This window comes from Melopsittacus undulatus, chromosome 6 (assembly GCF_012275295.1).
Source record: "Melopsittacus undulatus isolate bMelUnd1 chromosome 6, bMelUnd1.mat.Z, whole genome shotgun sequence".
NCBI classification, from domain to species: domain Eukaryota; kingdom Metazoa; phylum Chordata; class Aves; order Psittaciformes; family Psittaculidae; genus Melopsittacus; species Melopsittacus undulatus.
This window is the reverse complement of record NC_047532.1, coordinates 20,802,231-20,820,067: the sequence shown is the minus strand read 5'-3', so window position 1 is coordinate 20,820,067 and position 17,837 is coordinate 20,802,231. Positions and strand designations below refer to the sequence as shown.

General features: G+C 54.7%; 2 protein-coding genes across 12 annotated transcripts in view; one reads left to right on the top strand and one right to left on the bottom strand.

Moving 5' to 3' along the window:
• Positions 1–10,194, top strand: part of SZT2 (SZT2 subunit of KICSTOR complex) — a 58,206-nt gene extending 48,012 nt beyond the window's left edge. For 4 of the 11 annotated variants that reach the window (XM_031050697.2, XM_031050698.2, XM_031050699.2 and 1 more), the window contains exons 64-73: positions 984–1,064; positions 1,356–1,430; positions 2,465–2,530; positions 3,785–3,998; positions 4,278–4,461; positions 4,767–4,889; positions 5,135–5,636; positions 5,927–6,043; positions 6,444–6,512; positions 9,477–10,194. In XM_031050697.2, coding sequence (XP_030906557.2) covers positions 984–1,064; positions 1,356–1,430; positions 2,465–2,530; positions 3,785–3,998; positions 4,278–4,461; positions 4,767–4,889; positions 5,135–5,636; positions 5,927–6,043; positions 6,444–6,512; positions 9,477–9,623 — 1,578 coding nt within the window. In that variant the 3' untranslated portion in view covers positions 9,624–10,194. The remainder of the gene's footprint in view (positions 1–983; positions 1,065–1,355; positions 1,431–2,464; positions 2,531–3,784; positions 3,999–4,277; positions 4,462–4,766; positions 4,890–5,134; positions 5,637–5,926; positions 6,044–6,443; positions 6,513–9,476) is intronic. The other 7 variants (XM_031050705.2, XM_031050704.2, XM_031050702.2 and 4 more) reach the window with 3 other exon arrangements.
• A 600-nt stretch (positions 10,195–10,794) lies between these two features.
• HYI (hydroxypyruvate isomerase (putative)) lies at positions 10,795–13,699 on the bottom strand. Its single transcript, XM_005151061.3, has 8 exons — positions 13,500–13,699; positions 13,310–13,421; positions 12,169–12,283; positions 11,935–12,013; positions 11,699–11,748; positions 11,435–11,504; positions 11,113–11,247; positions 10,795–10,922 (listed from the first exon to the last, which is right to left on the bottom strand). Exons 1-8 carry the CDS (start codon positions 13,693–13,695, stop codon positions 10,834–10,836), a joined length of 846 nt encoding a protein of 281 aa, XP_005151118.2. The 5' UTR covers positions 13,696–13,699; the 3' UTR covers positions 10,795–10,833.
• Positions 13,700–17,837: the final 4,138 nt, after the last annotated feature.

The following is a 17,837-nucleotide window of genomic DNA, read 5'->3' as shown; positions in this document are numbered from 1 at the left end:
CAACTCTGAGGCAAAAGGATCTTTAGTTAGAGTGAGATAAATGCTGCAGTTAAAGAAGTCAGAGAAGATAAAGCTGGAATGGCTCTAATGTGAGAGCAGGCTGAGGGTTCTGATGTCTAAAGAAGTAGCAACTAGAGAAGAAAAGGACAGCTCTACCAAATTGCAGCTAATCTGGAAAGGGATTGACTTCTTGCTGTCTTGATGTAATACTTAAGACACCATCAATTGAAAGTATTGGGAGCCAGTTTCAAAGCTGAAGGGAGGGTTTTCTTTATGCAGCAGGTAACAGTGGTCATTATCGAAATGTTTTGTGAGCACTCAGAGCTTACTGAGTTTTGTGAATGTGAGCTTACAAGAATAGGCAAATACCTGGAAAAATGAATCAATCTGAGACCGTAGATAGGCAGAAACCACCTGTGGCTCATGAAATCACCCAGGGATGATAGAGTAAATAGCATTTGCTCACCCTTTTCTGACACTTTCCTGGATTTTGTGCAAGACGCCTTACAGTTAAAACAAGAGAACAATCTACTGGGATTACTGAACAGCGGACAAATGAATTTGCAGGCAGCTAAGCCCTGAGTCCAAACTGGATGCCTGTGATTCCTGCTGTGTCAGGCAGATGTGATGGTGCGGGGAGAGCTCATCAGGGAGAGGTGGGAGCAAGGTTTTATGGGCAGCATCACCCCTCTGCTCACAATATCCTCGAACTCTAAAGATACCCTGTCGTGAGCAAGCAGGAGGTGAAGGGAACAGTGTTCCTGCCTGGTGTGCTCTCTCAAAGGCTGTTTATTAGGTTAGTTAGAATTCTTTTCACAGTCAGCTCTGGCATGTCTGCCTTCCTCTCTCCAGTGAGGGTGCTCAGCTGCAAGGCTCCACTATTTCTACCTATGCCACAGAGCCTCATGGCAGCCTCACACCCTGGTATGTGGGCTGCTCTCCTGTGCCAGATAGCTTCTTCAGCTTTGTCCTTCTCTTCCCAGAGCACAAATCCTGCTGTTGCCACTTATCATCTACAGAGAGCCCTTCCAGGTGGGATTGTGCTGATGGAGTTGGCCTTTCAGGTAAGAAAGAACAAGAAACAAAGTATGATCTCTGTGGGTTCAGGGACAGTCTCCAGAGCAGTAAGAGTTGCCTGGAGGGGGGGCTAATAAAAGATGCAAGCGCTCAACACTGGGTAGGATGCTCTGTGCTCAGCCATGTATTAGTCAGGATGGCTTAGTTCAGACAAGAGGGGAAGCAAAACATGGAGCAAGAGAGTGTGAGATCCAGCCCAGAGGGTGAAGCATGGGGGCTGTTCTCCTTTCCTGGAGGGGCCCAAGGCCTGTGCTGTGCTCATGTTCTCTCTCCTCCAGGGCTATTACTTCTGTGTGAAGCAGTATGCACTGGAGTGCTCGCGGATCCCCATGGGCCAGTCTGTCAACTCTCAGGTAATGGCTTTGCAGGCACAGCTAAGGAACAGGGGCTGCTTTGGGGGAGCAGTGATCTCTGCGACAGAGTGGGCATTTCAGGTGTAGCAAGTTCTGAAGAGCTCTGCTTCCTCCTCATGGAAAAGCAGAACTGCACAGAGCCTTCTGCAACCACATGCCCTCCATGGCATGCTGCTTGAGCAGATCTGCACTGGAGTGCAGTGAAAGGGGTGGGAGGTTTGGCAAGAGGATGACTCTTGTCCTGGCTTGGGGAGAAAGATAGAGCAGACTGGGGAGGAATAGGAGCAATGCTGGCAAAGATGACTGCTCCAGGGAAAGTTCATGCATGGAAAGCCAGAAGTTCTCTGCTTCTCTTGGAATGGGAACAGGGATGTGTGAACATGCATGGCTGCCACTTGCCAGAGATCACTTTCTGCACTATGAGCCCTGGTTCTTGATTCCTCTGTGCCTTACTTGCAACACCATGGGGTTGCCTGCTCCCTTCTCTTTTGGTGTGTCAGGGTGCTTCATGCCTGTCACCAGGGCACTGTGTGGCTGCCTCAAGGTTGGTCAGACCCAGCCTGTCTGAGGCAGGAAGCACACATGACCATACTGTCCTTTCCAAGGTGGCTCCATGGCAAGGCTGCATCTTACATATGCTAAGAGTGGCTTCTCCAAAGTTTAGTGGCTCGCCTGAAGGTTTGCTGAGCTTTTCCTGGGAAGCCTGCACATGCACGGGGCAGGGTTACCAAGCTGCCGCTGGCATTGCAGGGCACATCCACTCTGCCTGACTTGGGAAATGACTTTGCCTGGTTTTGCAGTGGGAGGGGATGGTCCTGGGAGCAGCGGGCAAGAGGTGTGGGGCTTGCTGCAGAGGCCTGGCCAGGCTTCCCACATGCTGGGACTAGCCCAGAGTTCCCCCAGGTGGAGCAGCTGAGCTTCTTTACCCCTTCTCTTGTTTCACCCTGAGCCTGTGCAGGACAGGCTGGATGCAGGAACAGGGCTGGGCAGTGCCTTGTCTCTCTTCCCACTGGCTGTGCATCTCTCTCCATCAGGGCACTCTTACAGCCAGAGCTCGCAGCAAGAGCTGCATGGGACCCAGCTCCGTCTCTGAGTCTGCGGTACGTCCTCTCCTCCCACCGCCATGCTGAGCACGGCAGGACCTGCCAGTGCAAGGCTGAACCTCCCACTGGCTGTGCTTCCACCCTTCCTGCCCAATGCCTGGCTGCAGGAGCTGCCTCTTGCCTCCTGTGCCAGTGCCTTCCATAACAATACTGACCACAGCGGACAGCACAGCTTGGGAGGAGGATGGGGTGGGCCCCAGGTGCTGGCATGGGGGCAGCACCTTGTGTTTCTTGCTTTTTGTCCTGCTTTTCCTGGGGCAGAGGGATAGGTTCCTCTCAGGGCTCATCCTGACTGTGTGGGATGTCCTCTGGCTCATGTCAGCAGCAATGCAGGTGGTGCAGAGAGTGAGGACAGCCTGTTCTCTTGACAATGACTCCTGCCTGCTGGTTTTCCCTGCTGGCTCCCTTCTTAAACTAAGGGATTATGATTGCGATCAACTGCCCGAAGGTGTCAGAGAGCCAAAAGATATAATCGTGTGCCTGTGGCATGTGGGCAAGGTTGAGGCCTTCACCAGTGCTGTTCACTGGCACAGTAGCTGCATTTGTGCTGGGATTTTGGCCAGGAGTGAATGTGTGAAGGCTGGTACTGCATCGGTGAACAACCAGTGTGCTGTGCAGAGATGATGGCCATGTGCTGGAGGGAGCCTCTCACAGCTGTGACACACCAGCCTCCACTGGATCTGGCTGTCCAGCAGCCAGCCTGAGTCCATGTTAGATACTGAGCACAGGGCATTAGCAACATTGCTGTAGCCCATCTCTTGGTCCAGCTACTCCCCACAGGCTGCCTTCTGCTCTTAAGGGACATTCAGAGAGTCAGTCTTTGCCTGTACATCCAGAACGTGCTGGGGCTCCAGCCCCAGTGTGTACTGTGCATGCTCAGGCACTAAGCAGTTCACAGCAGCACTCAGCCGAAAGGAGGCCATGTCTTCCTTCACAGCCATGTGGCTTTCAGCTCAGGACAGGGGGTGAACCTCATGCCAAAAGGGGAGGTAGTGCTGATCAGTCTGAGCTGCTACTGGAGACCAGGAGTGGGGTCAAGTATGGAAGGAGCCATCAAGCTGCATCCCCTGGGGCCAGGCCTGCAGGTCTTCTATTTGCACTGTGCACACAGCTTCTCAGCTGCATCCTGCTCTGGTGTTGGGGCAGGGGTGGCTGCACGTGGCTCTGCTGTGCCTTGCTGTCAGTAGGGCTTTGCAGAAGGTTGTGAGGTACCTGGTAACATTCCTGCCTTGACTCCCTGTCCCTCCACAGCTCTCTATGCTCTTCACAGAGGAGTGTGACAAGGTGCGGGATCTCATGCACGTGCATTCATTCAGCTACGACTTCCACTTGCGTATAGTCCACCAGTACCTGCTGGGTTCCCACATGACTCTCCGCCAGGGCTACCACCTCACCAGCTTCCTGGAGGATTTCATTGCCCACCACACTGACATCCCCAAATTTGGCCGCAACCACGTTTTCCAAGGTGTGTAGCTCAATGTGTGATCAGTCTGGGGCTGATCGCCAGCAAAACTTGGCAAAAGGTTTTCAAATGCTTTACAAATAAACCTGACCTTTGAAGTATCCAAGGAGGTGACAGGGAGAGGGTGACATAAGGGGCCCAGCTCTAGGGGAAGTCCTTGCTGCCCTGTTGTGGAAGGGAGGTGGATTGCTCTGTCCCCCAGAATAGCTTGTAGGACACTGCTCTGCCCAGGTGAGAGGCACTGGGTGTCTCCTATGATAGCAATGTGTCTGCTTCCACCAGGCACGCTGGCCCTGCCCACCAACATGATCACTGCACACCAACTGTACAACTACATCGCTGACCACGCCAACACCTACCACATGAAACCATTGCGCATGGCCCGGCCAGCCGCAGGCAGTGACAACAAGAAGGGGACACCAGGCACAGAGCAGAATGAATATGCACTGGTCTCCATTTGGAACAGGTGAGTGCACCTGCTGGAGCTGCTCAGGATAGGTGGGCACCCCCCACTCCTGGGGACGCTGCCCCAAGGCACCAGCAAAGCTGACTTGCTCATAGTGCCAGGCAGCAGTTCTGCCCAGCTTCTCCGAGATGGCCAACAGGGTGGTGAGCCTGTGTGTGTATGTACACATGCATTTGACATCTCCCATAGTATTTCTGAGGAGTCCTGCTGTGCTGAATTCTCCATGCCCAACAGTTTTGTTGTGACCAAGAGCTCTTGAGGAACCAGGTGAGGTTCCCTTCATACTGATGTGCTTTTGCTCCCAGCTCTGGCTCCTACAAGGACTCTGAAGGTCTGCGTCATCATGATGACTTTGATGTGTCCCTCCTGGTGTGTCACAGTGCAGCACCGTTTGAGGAGCAGAGTGAGGCAGAGAGACGCATGCTCCGGTGAGTGCTGGGTGTCCAGAGACGTGATGCCAAAGCTTCCTGGTTGGGGAAGAGGGCCTTGGGAAGGAGTGGTTCTGTCTGGGACATCACAGGCAGGTTTGGTGCTTCACAGGGAACTGGGCAGTGTCCTTTGTCTGGGCAGAGAAGGACCCTTATTGGCAGGGACAGAGGCCCACGGTCCACTTGCAGCCCAGGTGGGAAGGGAGCAGCCTTTCCCCATCTCACCAGTGTCTCCTTGCTCTCAGCTTGCGTTTCTATGTCATCATGACAAGCCAGCGGGAGCTCTTTCCCCGGCTCACGGCTGACATGCGGCGCTTCAAGAAGCTGCCGCGCCTGCAGCGGGAGGTGCTGGAACCTGTGGTGGGCCGGGCATCCTGGGAGGCAGCAGAGCCGGAGACCAGCCTGGGGCGGCAGCAGCCAGCGGAGCGGGAGCTGTGGCAGGACGTGGAGGACAGCAGCGAGTTCTACGCAGGGGGCACGCAAGTCAAACTGGGGCCGGGACTCTTCTACACCTCACCACTCTTCCCCTTGTTGGCCTCTGAGGTGGCCTCAGCCCAGAAGCAGCTCAGCAGCATGGTGCAGCTGGCCAAATGCCACTGCCGCAGGGACAACCTCTGGAAGCGCCTCTTCCTTCTGGAGCCCCTGGCTTCTGACAAGCTGAAGCTGGGCAAGCTCTCACTGGTGGAGCTGGAGGAGCTGCTTGAAGCCGTGCATGGGAAATCCATTGCTGATGTCGACCCCCAGCTGGTGAGCAGCAGGGATGGAGTCATGATGAACAGCAGCCGCTGTTCTGCTCTGGGGATGGAGTGGGGCACCAGGTGAACAGGGCACATCTCTTCCTCCTTGGTGGGAAGATAGAGGTAGGACCATAGCTCCTAGCTGGCAGGGAAAGGGGGAGACTTGGATGGACCTGTCTGGAGAGTCAGCATGCCTCAGTGGGATGCATCTGATTTGAGGGATGAAGGCTGCTGTAGTATTATGGCTGCTGGTGCCATGGCTAGAGGGAAGCTGAAATCAGCCCTTTTCTGTGCCTGCAGGAATGCTTCCTCACCATGACAGTGTCCTGGTACCAGAGCCTCATCAAAGTGCTGCTGAGCCGCTTCCCCCAGAGCTGCCGGCACTTCCACAACACTGAGACTGGCACCCAGTATCTGGTAAGACATAGCCCATGACCTGTCTGCAGCTTCTCTCCCCTGTCCAGAGCCCCTGCCTCCTGTGTGAGCCTGGCATGTGCTGTTAGGGTGACATGCATGTTGCTCTCTACTCTGCTACTGGTGCAGCATGAAGTGTGTGCTCCTGTGGTACAGCAGTGTCTGTTTGCCTGGCTCCAGGCAGATGGAACACTGCACCTGCAGAGCCTCATGCCATGTGTATCCCCATGTCACAGGCAGTATCACCTGTGAGCCAGGCAGTCTTGCATCTTCAAGGTTCTATCATGCCACTCATCCTGCATGTTAGCATGTCCCTGGGTGTGTGTTTGTATCATGTCCTGGAGATACAGGACAGTTTGTAGTGCTGTCTTCTTTTCAACCTGTGCTGTGGCCCTCCTGACAGGTCGTGCTCAACCAGAAGTTCACGGATTGCTTCGTTCTTGTGTTTCTCGATTCCCATTCAGGAAAGACGGTAAGAATTTTGGAGCATAAAAGCAGTTATATTGGCTCAGGACAGGGATCTGTCTAGATTCATCCAGCAGTAGCCAACAGCAGGTGCACATGAGGAGAATAAGAGCAGGTCAGGAAGTCTGGAATACCTCTCCTAAATACTGTCCTAACATCTGACAATCTGTGGCTCAGGCTCATCCTGAGATAGAAATGGCTTTTCCATTTATTTAATATTCTTCAATGGATTTGTTTCCTTTGGTTAATTTCTGACATCCATGATTTCCCCTGACTTGCAGCTCCAAGAACAGTTACAGTCTAGATTAAGTCCTTGGGCTGTTTTTGAAGCTCCTTCTGCTCTTTTCATGTAATGCCCCTTTGTTCTTATGTTGGAAAACAGTAAGCAATTGATCCTGTTTATTTCACAAGGTTGCTTTTGGATCATGCTCTCAGCTGCCTCCCTGTCCAGATTAAAGAGTCCTCCTGTATCCAGTACAAAGCCAGATCACACTGGGTCTGGCTGGGAGGGGTTGCCAGAGCTGTGGGCTGCACCTACCTGGGCAGAAGGGAAGAGGACCTGCACTGTAAGGGTTCCAGCAAATCTGCATGGGCCTTGGTCTTCACTGGAGCTGAGGGAAAAAACACTCTGCTTTCAGCTATGGTGCCAGGCAGGGTGCAGGATGGGTCCCAGGGTGTGCAGCTCCACGGGAGTGCAGGGGATCTACAGACACCTGAGTTCACAGCGAGGCTTGTGCAGAGATTGCAGCGAAACTGATCTCTTTGTAAATAAATCACACTCAAAAGCAGGAAGGGGTGACAGGAGGTGGTGGCTGCTGGAAGGCTGCTTGGTGCCTCCTGGCACCTGGTAGTGAAGAGCTCTTCCCATCTTTTGCTGGAGCTTTTTGTCTTGGCTAGTTCTATCCTCTGTGCCAGTGGTACCTCAGAGCTGAAACTGTTCTTCACTGTGCAGGTACCAGCTTCTTCCCTGGTCCCTGAGGTTCATCTCCACATCTAAGGGTGGAATTTTTGCTAACTGCATGTTGCTGTATTAAGCAAGATGAGCTCTTAAGCCTCCCTTCCCCAGTGGCATTGTTGTCATTCAGAGCCTGTCATGGCTCAGGACAGCCTTCATAAATACAGGTATCTGGAACTGCACCCAGTATTCCTGAGGAATCTCAGCAGAGCCCTCAGCGATTGCACTGAGGCTTTTCTGTCCCTGCTCAGTGCTTCTGGTAAATCCTAGAGTGGTATTTGCCTTTTCATGGTCATGTCTCACAGGTCAGTGTCATTTTATGCTTACTGATGTGATACACCACACCTTCCATCACCTCTCCCAGTGACTTCCATTTTACAGCAGAAATCCTTTGTGTTCCTTACCTTGCATTTAATATTCGTCCCATTCCTGTTGCCTCTAGGGCTTTTCTTGCATCATCCCAATCTTCTTTTGTATTAGTGCCTCAAACTTTATCAGCACACACCTCCTCTTTGTGCCAGACTCATTAAAGTACTAGGCAGCATGAGTCCCAAAACGTGTTCTGGAAGAGCTCCCATTTGTAACCTCTCTCCAACCTCCTCTCCCCCCTTTAAATGCTACCATCTTCACCTTATAATTTTTGTGTTAATTCCTATCTTTGCAGCTTACCTAAATTTCCCATGTGGCACCACATCAAATTCTTCCTGAAGTTCAGATAAGATATACCATGATTCCTTTGTCCAGAAATACTACCTTATCAAAGAGAACTCTAGTGTTAGCTCATCACTTTGGTGAAACAGAGCTGCATTTTCATCATGGTTCTTTGAGCCTTGCACAATGTTGCAGTTAGGCTCACAAATCACCTTCTCTTCCCTTTTAAATGATGGTGGTGCATTTGCTGTTCTGCAGTTACGTAGCTGTTCTTGTGGCTTTATGAGTTTGTCAGGGGATCCTGGCTACTTGGGAAGAGCAGGGGCCGCCATGAGGGGAGATCCTAAAGAAAATAGGAGGGGTAGTCATGAGGGATTGTGAGAGAGAGCAGGGTCAGTCTTGAGGGAAGTTCATGAGGAGAGATCAGGGGTGGCCATGAGGAGTGAGGGAAGTTCATGAGGGGAGAGGTGGGATGGTTGTGAGGGGAGATCCTGAGAAGATAGGAGGGACAGCTGTGAGGGTTGAGGAGAGATCATGAGGGGAGAGGAGAGCTGGCCAAGAGGGGAACGGGGGCAGCCATGAGGGGAGATTGTGAGGCAAGAGCAGGGGCAGATGAGCGGTGGCTATGAGTGGAGATCAGGAGTAGGACATCTTGAGGGGAGATCAGTTTGCTCTTAGTGACATGGTTTAGTGGTGGGCTTGGCAGTCCTGAGGTAATGGTTGGACTTGGTGATCTTAAAGGTCTTTTCCAAGCTAGCTGATTCTGTGTGCTGTGTTTCAGCTCTGGAGAACATCCAGTCTGTGTCTTGCCTCCATGCTGCTGATCTGAGCACACCACATCACTCATGTTCTTCTTCTGCTTCGGCTCCTGCAGCCTTCTGAACCCTGCTCCCCTCTGCCCTTGCCCTGCCTTGTCAGTACAGTCACTGATCAGAATGGAGCAGCCAGCATTTATTTTTAGGATTGCAGTTATTATGTTTAATCTCCTCCCCCTCCCCATTTGTTGCACTCCTACTCTTTGCCTTAGGAGAAGAAATTTCCCTCTGATTTCCCTGGAAGCCCCTATTATTGTGGAGGCAGTAGGATCCCCTCTTCTCCCAAGGCTGCTGCTGGGGGTGGAATAACTGTAGATGCATGGGGGCTGGGAGAGATGAGTGGGCAAGTCCTTGCATCTAATTTCTCCAGAATATTTGGGAAGAGGCTCAAGCATGCTGTCACAGGAAGAGGCGCTAGCTCAGTGCCATTGGCATTTGGGGATTTATCCTAGTACCTGCCTGGCACTGCCAAAAGAGTGCCCTTGCACGTGGGGTACGGACTGCACAGTGCTTGTCTGAATCCTTCTCCTGACCTGTTCCTCCCTCTCAGCAGAGTCTCACCGTGGTTTTCCGGGAGCCGTTCCCAGTGCAGCCCCAGAACAGTGAGAGCCCCCTGCCACAGCTTGTGTCCACATACCACCACCTGGAGTCGGTTATCAACACCGCCTGCTTCAACCTCTGGACAGGCCTGCTCTAGCACTGGCACCCACATCCTCGAGCAACACGTGTAGCACACCTCCTGGTGTGGCTGTGCCATGGGTCACCATGGGGAAGAGCAGGCTCCGGCACCGCAGGCAGGGATGCTGGTGGCGTGCAAGGGTGCTGAGCTGAGGAGCCTGGGGATATGCACCTCCATGCGTCCCTGGCTGGCTGGTGTGACCCTCAGTGCACTGTTGTCAGTGGACTTGATACTGAATGACCTTGAACTGAACTGCAAGGGCAGGAGCTTGGCTGCTGTAGCTTGGCTGAAGTGGAGCAATTCTCAGGGACACAGCTTTGGCATCTGCAGATGAGTTCTGCCTGCTGGGAAGCCATGGAGGAGAACATAGAGCACCAGTTCTGCACAGGGCAGCACTGCACACTGCTCTGGCTTGAGGTGGAAAGGCTTCAGGGCTCTGAGCAGTGAGGCTGCCCACTTCTGTCCCTTTGCTTTCATCAGGAGAGCACTAAAGGGGATAGGAAGGGTGAACTGGACCAGGGGAAAGTTTGATGGAGATGTACATTAAAGCCATTGACGTCTCTGTGAAATAAACTGAAGCAGATTCCCACTCTTGTGCTGTAGGCTAGGATGTGGAAAGCCTCCCATAGGGAATGCAGAGGCAACTCTGGCTGCAGGACTGACTGGGTTTGCTCTAGAGTCTCATACTTGCTCTGGAGCAGGAGCAGCAGGGCAGGCAGCTCCCAGCCTGTTACCTTGGTTCAGGCAGCCTTGGAGGAAGCTACTTGCTTCTCTTTCCCTGTCTGCTGCAGGGTCAGTGCTGGGCACTGGCAGCAGCCTTGAGAACTGCAGGACTTGGAAGCCCAGAGTTTTTCCCACAACTCGAGGTACCAGCTGGAACTGGGCTGGGAAAACTTGCATGTTTCCCTAGGAGTGAATGCTCCCCTCAGCAGGGGAGACTGGAAACCTCTCCCTGGATACCCCTGCAGCCTGCAAGTGAGAGTTCTGCTGTGTACCTGAAGTCACCTACAGTGGTGCCCAAGCCCCCCACAGATATGACATTCTGCAGATGGTACTTGTGTAGATGAAGGTCCAGCTGCTCGGGCTGGCCCAGTAGGGCCTGGGGAAGGGAAATAGGATGCTCCAAACATTGCCCTAGTGATCATTCTACCTACCACTACCGCCTAATCAGAAGACACATGCTCCTCTGCCAAGCCATTGCTTTGACTTTTATTCCAGAAGTTTCCATTTACTCTGTTGCCTTGCTGGTCCCACCATGCTGCAGCCCTCGACTCTCCCAGTATGACCGCAGCCAGCCCAGACCTTCCAAGGTGTCTCCTGAGGTGGCAGACAAGGTCTCCTGCTGGCATCCCCAGGCAAGCTGGTGCAGCTTATGCTCTGGGGAGGGCTCTCATCCCCAGGCAGGGACTCTGATGCCCACAACTTGCATGTCTTTGCACAGTACCCAGCCAGCTGGTCCATACTGGGACCTGCCCATGGGGCTCAAACCACCTGCAGGTCCACTCACCTTTCGGAGCATACTCGCACCCCACATAGCCAGTGTAGCCAAGGGACTCCAGGAGCTGGAAGATGTAGGAGAAATTCAGCTCCCCAGGACTGTCAGGCTCATGCCTCCCTGGCACCTGTGCAATCTGGATATGACCTAGGGAGGGAATGGGAGATGCTCTGTCCAAGGCAGCCCTGCCTGCAGCCTTCCCTTAGGCACGCAACGAGGTGATCCAAGAGCAGTCCAGTGCCTGCAGCCAGCTGTAGCAAAGTTTGGGGCAGGAGGGCCCCATCTCCAAGCCACTCCTGCCCCATGGACACAGAGGAGCTGGTTTGGGCATTACCAATGAGTGGGAAGAATGTCTCCAGGTTACGTGACAAATTCCCATCCATGATCTGGCAGTGAAAGAGATCCTGTGGAAAAGAGAGAAGACAAATGGTACAGCTGTTCAGTAGTTAGCAGTCAAGGATGGCTATCTTATGGTCCTTGTCGCTCCCCATATGCCTTGGAGGGGATAACAAGCCCATATCCCTTAGGACTCCCCAGTGGGTTCATGTAAGGTTCTGTGGTGGAGGATGGACCCTGGAGATCTTCAATGCTGACTCACCAGCTGCAGCTTCAGGTTGGGCCGTCCCACTTTCTCCAGGATGGCAGCAGCTAAGGGTGCAAGAAATGAGAGACCATCATCCCTAGGCTGGAAACTTCATGGTGAAGCCCTGAGACCTTCCCCTCCTTCGTTAACTGTGCTCCCCCAGCATCCCCCTGAAGGTGAGGCAGCCGCCTGCCTTTCAGACTTGGGGGATCCTTCTCTTCCCTTGAAAGAGACTTTGGGGAAAGATGTACCTTGGTGCGGGGTGTTCAGATAGTAACGAGGGTCAGTGATGCGGTTGTTAATAGGCTCCACCAGTCCAATCATGTCTTCCTGTAACACAGCAATGTCCCACTGTAGTGTGTTCTGTAGAACACCTGTCACTTCGGCAGCAGTGAGAGCTCCTTCCCCATGCCAGGCAGGTGGGCGATTCTCCATCTTGGTGCCCTAAGAGCTGCACCCATGGCGCAGGACCTGTTCCCGCTTACCTGGGCCAGGAGGTCAGCAGCATATCTGAGATTCTCAACAAAGGTGGTTTCCATCTCCACTGCCACTGCTGCCCGGTCTGCACCCTGGGGAACCCGCCCAGCCATCAGGTGGATCCTGCAGACACAGAGATCAGCCACAGGCAGCAGCTCCAGTATCCAGGCAGCCGGTTGGGCCTAGTACACCTTCCTCTGACAATGGAAAACAGGGCCAGGCTGAGAGGGCAGACACAGAGGGGGTAAGAGGAGCCATGTCCCATGCAAGGTGCACAACAGGCAGCCAGTAAACTGCAGGGACACAAACACAAACCATCCCACCTCAGAATGCAGAGGGCCCTCTTTGAAACTTTCGCCTGACACATCGTAGATGTTGGTTCTTCCCTCTTTTGCCAGCTGCCTCCAACTCTTTCAGCCTCAGACTGGAGCTTACTTCGGGTCTTGCTCCTGGGGGTGCCCTGAGGCCACTGTGATGGGCAGCAAGCATACATCAGGGATGGGATAGGGGCCAGTGCTGGGCTATGCCAGGCTGTGTGCAGGATCCACGCCTGGGGGGAGCAAGGCTCTTCAGCACCATTTGGGCAAGGAATATACTGCAAACAAAAGCCTTTTCAAACTGCCTGTTACCAGAGAACGTAAATGGGTCTGAGCAACCCCTTGCCTGCTGGCCCAGGCCAGCTTTGGACTGTGTTTCTAAGAGAAAGAATGATGCAAAGTAAATGGAATCAAAGGGCCACGTTGGTTCTCTGGAGGGGGTTGTGCCAGGCTAATTGCATCTCTTACAGTGTCTCTGCTGTGCAGTAATCCATAAAGCAACTCTTGTGTCTTGGGGGAAAGGACTGGTATGACTGGGGAGAAAAAAGGGAGGATTATCACGGGGACTGCACAGGGTCAGCCAAGCGCGCTTGGCAGTTTTGGGTCAGCTCCCAGAGAGCACATTTAAGACTGTGTCACTGCAACCAGAGGTCTGCAATAAAAAGGCCTCAGCAGAGGCTCGGTGACCCGGCGGGCTGTAGGCACAGCGGTGCAAAGGGCGAGCCCCGCTCGGGAGCAGGAAGGTTGCAGAGCAGGGCTGCAGGGGAGAGCTCCGGTGCCGCGGGTCGGAGCAGCCGAGGCGCCGCAGCAGCGGGGTCCCCCTGGCACCTACCTGGGGCAGCCAACCGCCTTGGCGTACTGCAGGGCCGCGGCCAGCCCCTGCCGGAAGGCAGCCTGCCGCCCGGGCACGGCCGCCAGCCCCATCTCGCCCGCCTCCTGGTCCCCTAGGAGAGAGCGGGCAAGGGATCAGCGGCACCGCGGCACTCCCGCGACCCCCGTGTCCCCGCCTCCCGCAGCGGTACCCGGCGGGGTGTTGAGGAGGACGATCCGCACCCCCGCCCGCTCCGCCGCGTCCCGCAGCGCCTGGGCCGGGCAGTCCGCGGGCCAGGCTGTCTCCGCCGCCCCGAACCCCGCGGCCGCCGCCGCCTCCAGCCGCGCCGGGAGCGCCGGGAGCGCCGGGAACAGCCACGACAGGTTGGCGGAGAAGCGCAGTGCCATGGCGGGCGGCGGGACGGGGGGAGGGCGGGGCTACCCTGGAAGGGGCGTGGCCATGTCGCGATGGGCGGGGCTAAGCGGGGTATGGGCGGGGTCGGCTGGGTGTGGGCGGGGTTATGCAGTGGCGGAGCGGGGCCGAGCTGGCGGGTTCCCGCCGCCGCGTGGAGGATGTCACCGGGGCAGCAGAGCCCATCGCCCGTGGCTTCGGAGTAGGGCTGGAGGTGAGCACCTCACGGCTCACACACACTGCCCTGCCAGCCTGCAGCGCCGGATGGCTCCGCGGGGTCGTACCGCAGCAGGCAGAGGCGGCCCCGCGCTGCCTGTGACACCGGTTGGGCTGCTGTCCTCGTCGGGGGAGGTGTGTGTGGTTGTCGCACGGCGCTGCTGGTGTCCTCCCTGGGAAAGGTGTTTTTGCCAGGTGTTGGCCTGACATCCACAAAGCACCGTATTAATTGGTTTCCTGGGGAGACTGTGTCTGACAGTGTCTCATTATGCAGGAAACGCTTTCTCTTTCGTCCCATGCACTGCATATTTTACCATAAAACATTCATCTCCACTTCTGCAGAGCTGTGGCTCCAGTGTGTGGGAGTCCGGCCTCTGCAGTGCCTGTCCCCAGCCCCTGTCCCATGTGCTCTGTGCACCTCCAGCCACAGCTCACAGGCTGCAGGGCTGGCATGTGTGTTCTGTCCAGCCGTGGGTGCACAGGGGCTGTGCTGCAGCTGACAGAGGTAACACCATGAGCTGTGGATCTTATGGGCCTCTTGTGCTGAGCCTGTCCTGGGGGCTCTCATGGGAGTCTTGCATAGTGCAGCTCCCCTGTAACTGCAGCAGAACAGCTCCCTGGCCCCCTGCGAACCCCAGGAATTGGCTTTGGGAGAGCCTGATAGCAGCACCACCTTGGCAGACGTCAGCTGAAGCACTGAGGTTTTGGTGGGAGGTCATGGCAGTGCCAGCGAGGGGGAGAGCAGTGCTGAAGCTATCTGTTAGAGAGTTTCAACTCAATTAAAGCTATTGATTAATCAATTAAGAGAAGCTTGACTCAACTTCTTCAGAATTATCCAAACTGCTCCCTGTGATGGACAGTTGTGCAGGGAGTTGTGTTCATGCCCCCAGCACACTTATCCCCCAGTGCACATGTCCCCACCCATCATTCCAGGGCATGTCCCCAGCACTCATGTCCCCAGCATGTGCCCCGAGGACACTGAAAGAAGGTAGGTTTAGATTAGATATAAGGAGGAAGTTCTTTACTGTGAGGGTGGTGAGGCACTGGAACAGGCTGCCCAAGGAAGCTCTGAATGCTCCATCCCTGGCAGTGTTAAAGGCCAGTTTGGACAGGGCTTTGAGCAACCTGGTCTAGTGTGAGGTGTCCCTGCTCATGGCAGGGGATTGGAACTGGATCATCTTGAAGGTCCCTTCCAACCCAAACCATGCTATGATTCTATGACACATACCGCTTCCTGCCCACAGCTGCCCTGCCAGGGGAGCACTGCTCCTTCCATACCTCCTTCTGCAGCCTCACTCCCTGGTACATGGGGGTTGTCATCCTCTTCAATGACACCCAGGAGATGCTGGAGTGCTCTGGACTCAGCACTGGCAGTCCAGTGGGTGGATGAAGGAGTCCCAGAAGGAGGGGTGGCCCCTGCCTGTCCTGGAGCTGCATCCTTGCTGGATCCTTGCACTGCTCTGTCCCTGGCAGCACTGTCCATGCACTGCTCTGACCCTGGCAGCCCTGGCCACATCCCCAGCTGGAGGCCAGGCACTGCACAGGGGCAAAGCCCACGGGGCAGCCGGTGGGAGCAGTGAGTAAACACAGAGCTGATCCCCATGTGGGTGACCCAGGCAGTCAGAGGGGAACACGGGGAGCCCTCACAGCACTGATGGCAGGTGAATCTGCTGGGCTGCACACTGGAGCATTAATGGTGTCTTTATATACCTGGTAATATATTGCGTTGATTTTCTCTTGTTATAACTGCAGTTCCTGCATTGCAGGCTGGTGTTTTCTCACTTTACCTTGACAGGCACAGGAGATTTACACCCCGCTCTGGAGCTGTGTGCCCAGCTGTGCTGGGGCCCACTCCAAACATCCTCTGTTAGGGGGAGATGGCAGGAGTGTGGGGTCAGACCGGCCCCTGTGTCTCCCCAGGGTGGTGGGGAGGGCGCTGAGCAGGAGGGAGCTCTCTGCATCCCTGCTGCCACCAGGGAGTTTTATTGGCCCACAGAAAACGTAGCTCCTGCTCATTTTATTAGTGAGCTGACATTTCAGTGCAGACACAGCTCTGGCCTCTGTGGCAGGAGGGGGGAGATGGTGGGTGCCCCCCACAGCCAGGCAAGTGCCTGGGTGCCCTGTGTCACCAGCAGCATCAGCTGAGGCAGTTCTTGCCCTGCTCTCCCTGAGCCCACTGCAGTGGGGCACTGGTCCTCCCAGGACCCCATAAATCCCCCAGCTCCTTGCGCTGCAGGGAAGGTTTTATCTCTCTCCTTTCTGAAACACGGTTTAATTTAAATTGACATTTCTGAATTTTAACTACCTGTCCCTGGGCTCCCAGCTGGCTCCGCTGGCACCCAGCAGAGCTGCTGTGGCTGGGGTGGATGGGTGGCACTGTCCCACTGGGGTTTGTCACTTTCTGTCCATCCTGGGCACCCCCCAGTTCTGTCCCAGTCCCCCTGTGCCTCACAGCTGTGCAAGGTGCTACAGGACTGGGGCTGAGAGGGAGCACCCTGGGCCTCCCTCCTGCCCTGGGTTTTCTTCTCTATGCTGAAGCACCCCAATATTTTGCAACTATGTTTGGGTTTTGGCTTTTATAGGGAAGAAAATTCTAGCATTTTTATGTGTGGAAAAAGGGTGGGAAAATGATCCACATGTGACCTGGGGCCTGGCAGGAGGAGCTGCAGGAGCTTTGCTTGTGATAAATCTCATGATTTTTCACCAAAGACAGTCTTCCTCAAGCCCATCCCCTCTGGGTGCAAAGGGACCAAGAGATAATAAGCCAAAAGCCTCTCCAGCAGGACCCAGAACCAACCCAGCACCCCATCCCTGCCTGTATCCCTGAGGCCAGTGTGACCCCACAATGGCCATGCTCCCTGCTCCGTCACGCAGCCCCAGCCTGGGCATCCCTCCCAGCTCCCCTGTGTTGGGAGAGGCTTTGCAGAGTGGTGCAACCTTGCTGGCTGCATGTGTATCCCCACCTCTCCTCCTTGCCCAGAATCCTACCAACTGGTCCAGTTTTTTGGACCTCAGAGTTTTCATGGCCCTGGGATCTTGCACTAAAGGGATGTGCCATCCCCAGTGCCCACTGTGCACTCTTTGGTGGGATCCATCACTCCACCAGGTCCCTCTCTGCTCACCACAGCCGACGCATACTGTGCAGAGCGAGCTTGTTAATCAGCATCTTCCTGCTATGGAGCCACCTGCTTTAAAGATGCTGGCTCCTCCCAAAGCTGTGACGAAGATTTCTGTGGGATTCCTTAATGAGCACTCGCTTTCTTACAGCCTCCAAAAACACTTGGGTAAAAGAAAATCTATAAATCACATTATGGGAAACAAATGCCCAACCTTTGCCAGTTTATGGCTATTCTTCATCAGGGAGAAACACAGAATCAACTAGATAGAGCCAGGTGGGAATGTGACATAAATCCCAGTGTGGCCAAGACATGGAAGCGAGGAGCGATCACCCCAGTGTCCCCGCGGCTCCCGGCATGGATGGGCTCTCCATCACCCAGCTGGGATTTTCTTGCTATTCCAAGATTTCATGGGAAATTAATGAGGAGGCCAAATTCTCCTCCAGCTCCTGGAGGAGGCCGGGGCAGGCGGTGCCTGGGCCTGCTGAGCTGGCAGATGTTGTTTAACATTCCCAGCAGTAATTAATAGATGGCTTCATCACTCTTGTATGATTCAAGCGTGTTGTCCTGCGTCTCTCCAAATACAGAGCAGAAATGTTTGTTAAACGTGGCTGGTGTTTGTGTCTCATCATTAGCGCTCGGGCAGCTCCAGCGGCTGCAGGATTTATCGCCTTGCCAAGATTTCTTTTGGCCTCACGATGCCACTGCCATGCCTCCCTCTGCTGCCAGCCCCTCCTGGCAAGAGGCTCCCTTTATCACTTTCCCTCTGATTTATGTCCTGCCAGTTGCTGCCTCTCCTTTACACC

What these genes read in the sequence shown, in the direction of transcription:
- HYI (XM_005151061.3), bottom strand. Translation starts at nt 13,695, where the DNA reads ATGGCACTGCGCTTCTCCGCCAACCTGTCGTGGCTGTTCCCGGCGCTC. An exon ending in CCTCCTCAACACCCCGCCGG is followed by an intron (nt 13,422 to 13,499) that starts GTACCGCTGCGG and finishes GCTCTCTCCTAG; the next exon opens with GGGACCAGGAGGCGGGCGAG. An exon ending in TCTGAACACCCCGCACCAAG is followed by an intron (nt 11,749 to 11,934) that starts GTACATCTTTCC and finishes TTGCACCCTTAG; the next exon opens with CTGCTGCCATCCTGGAGAAA.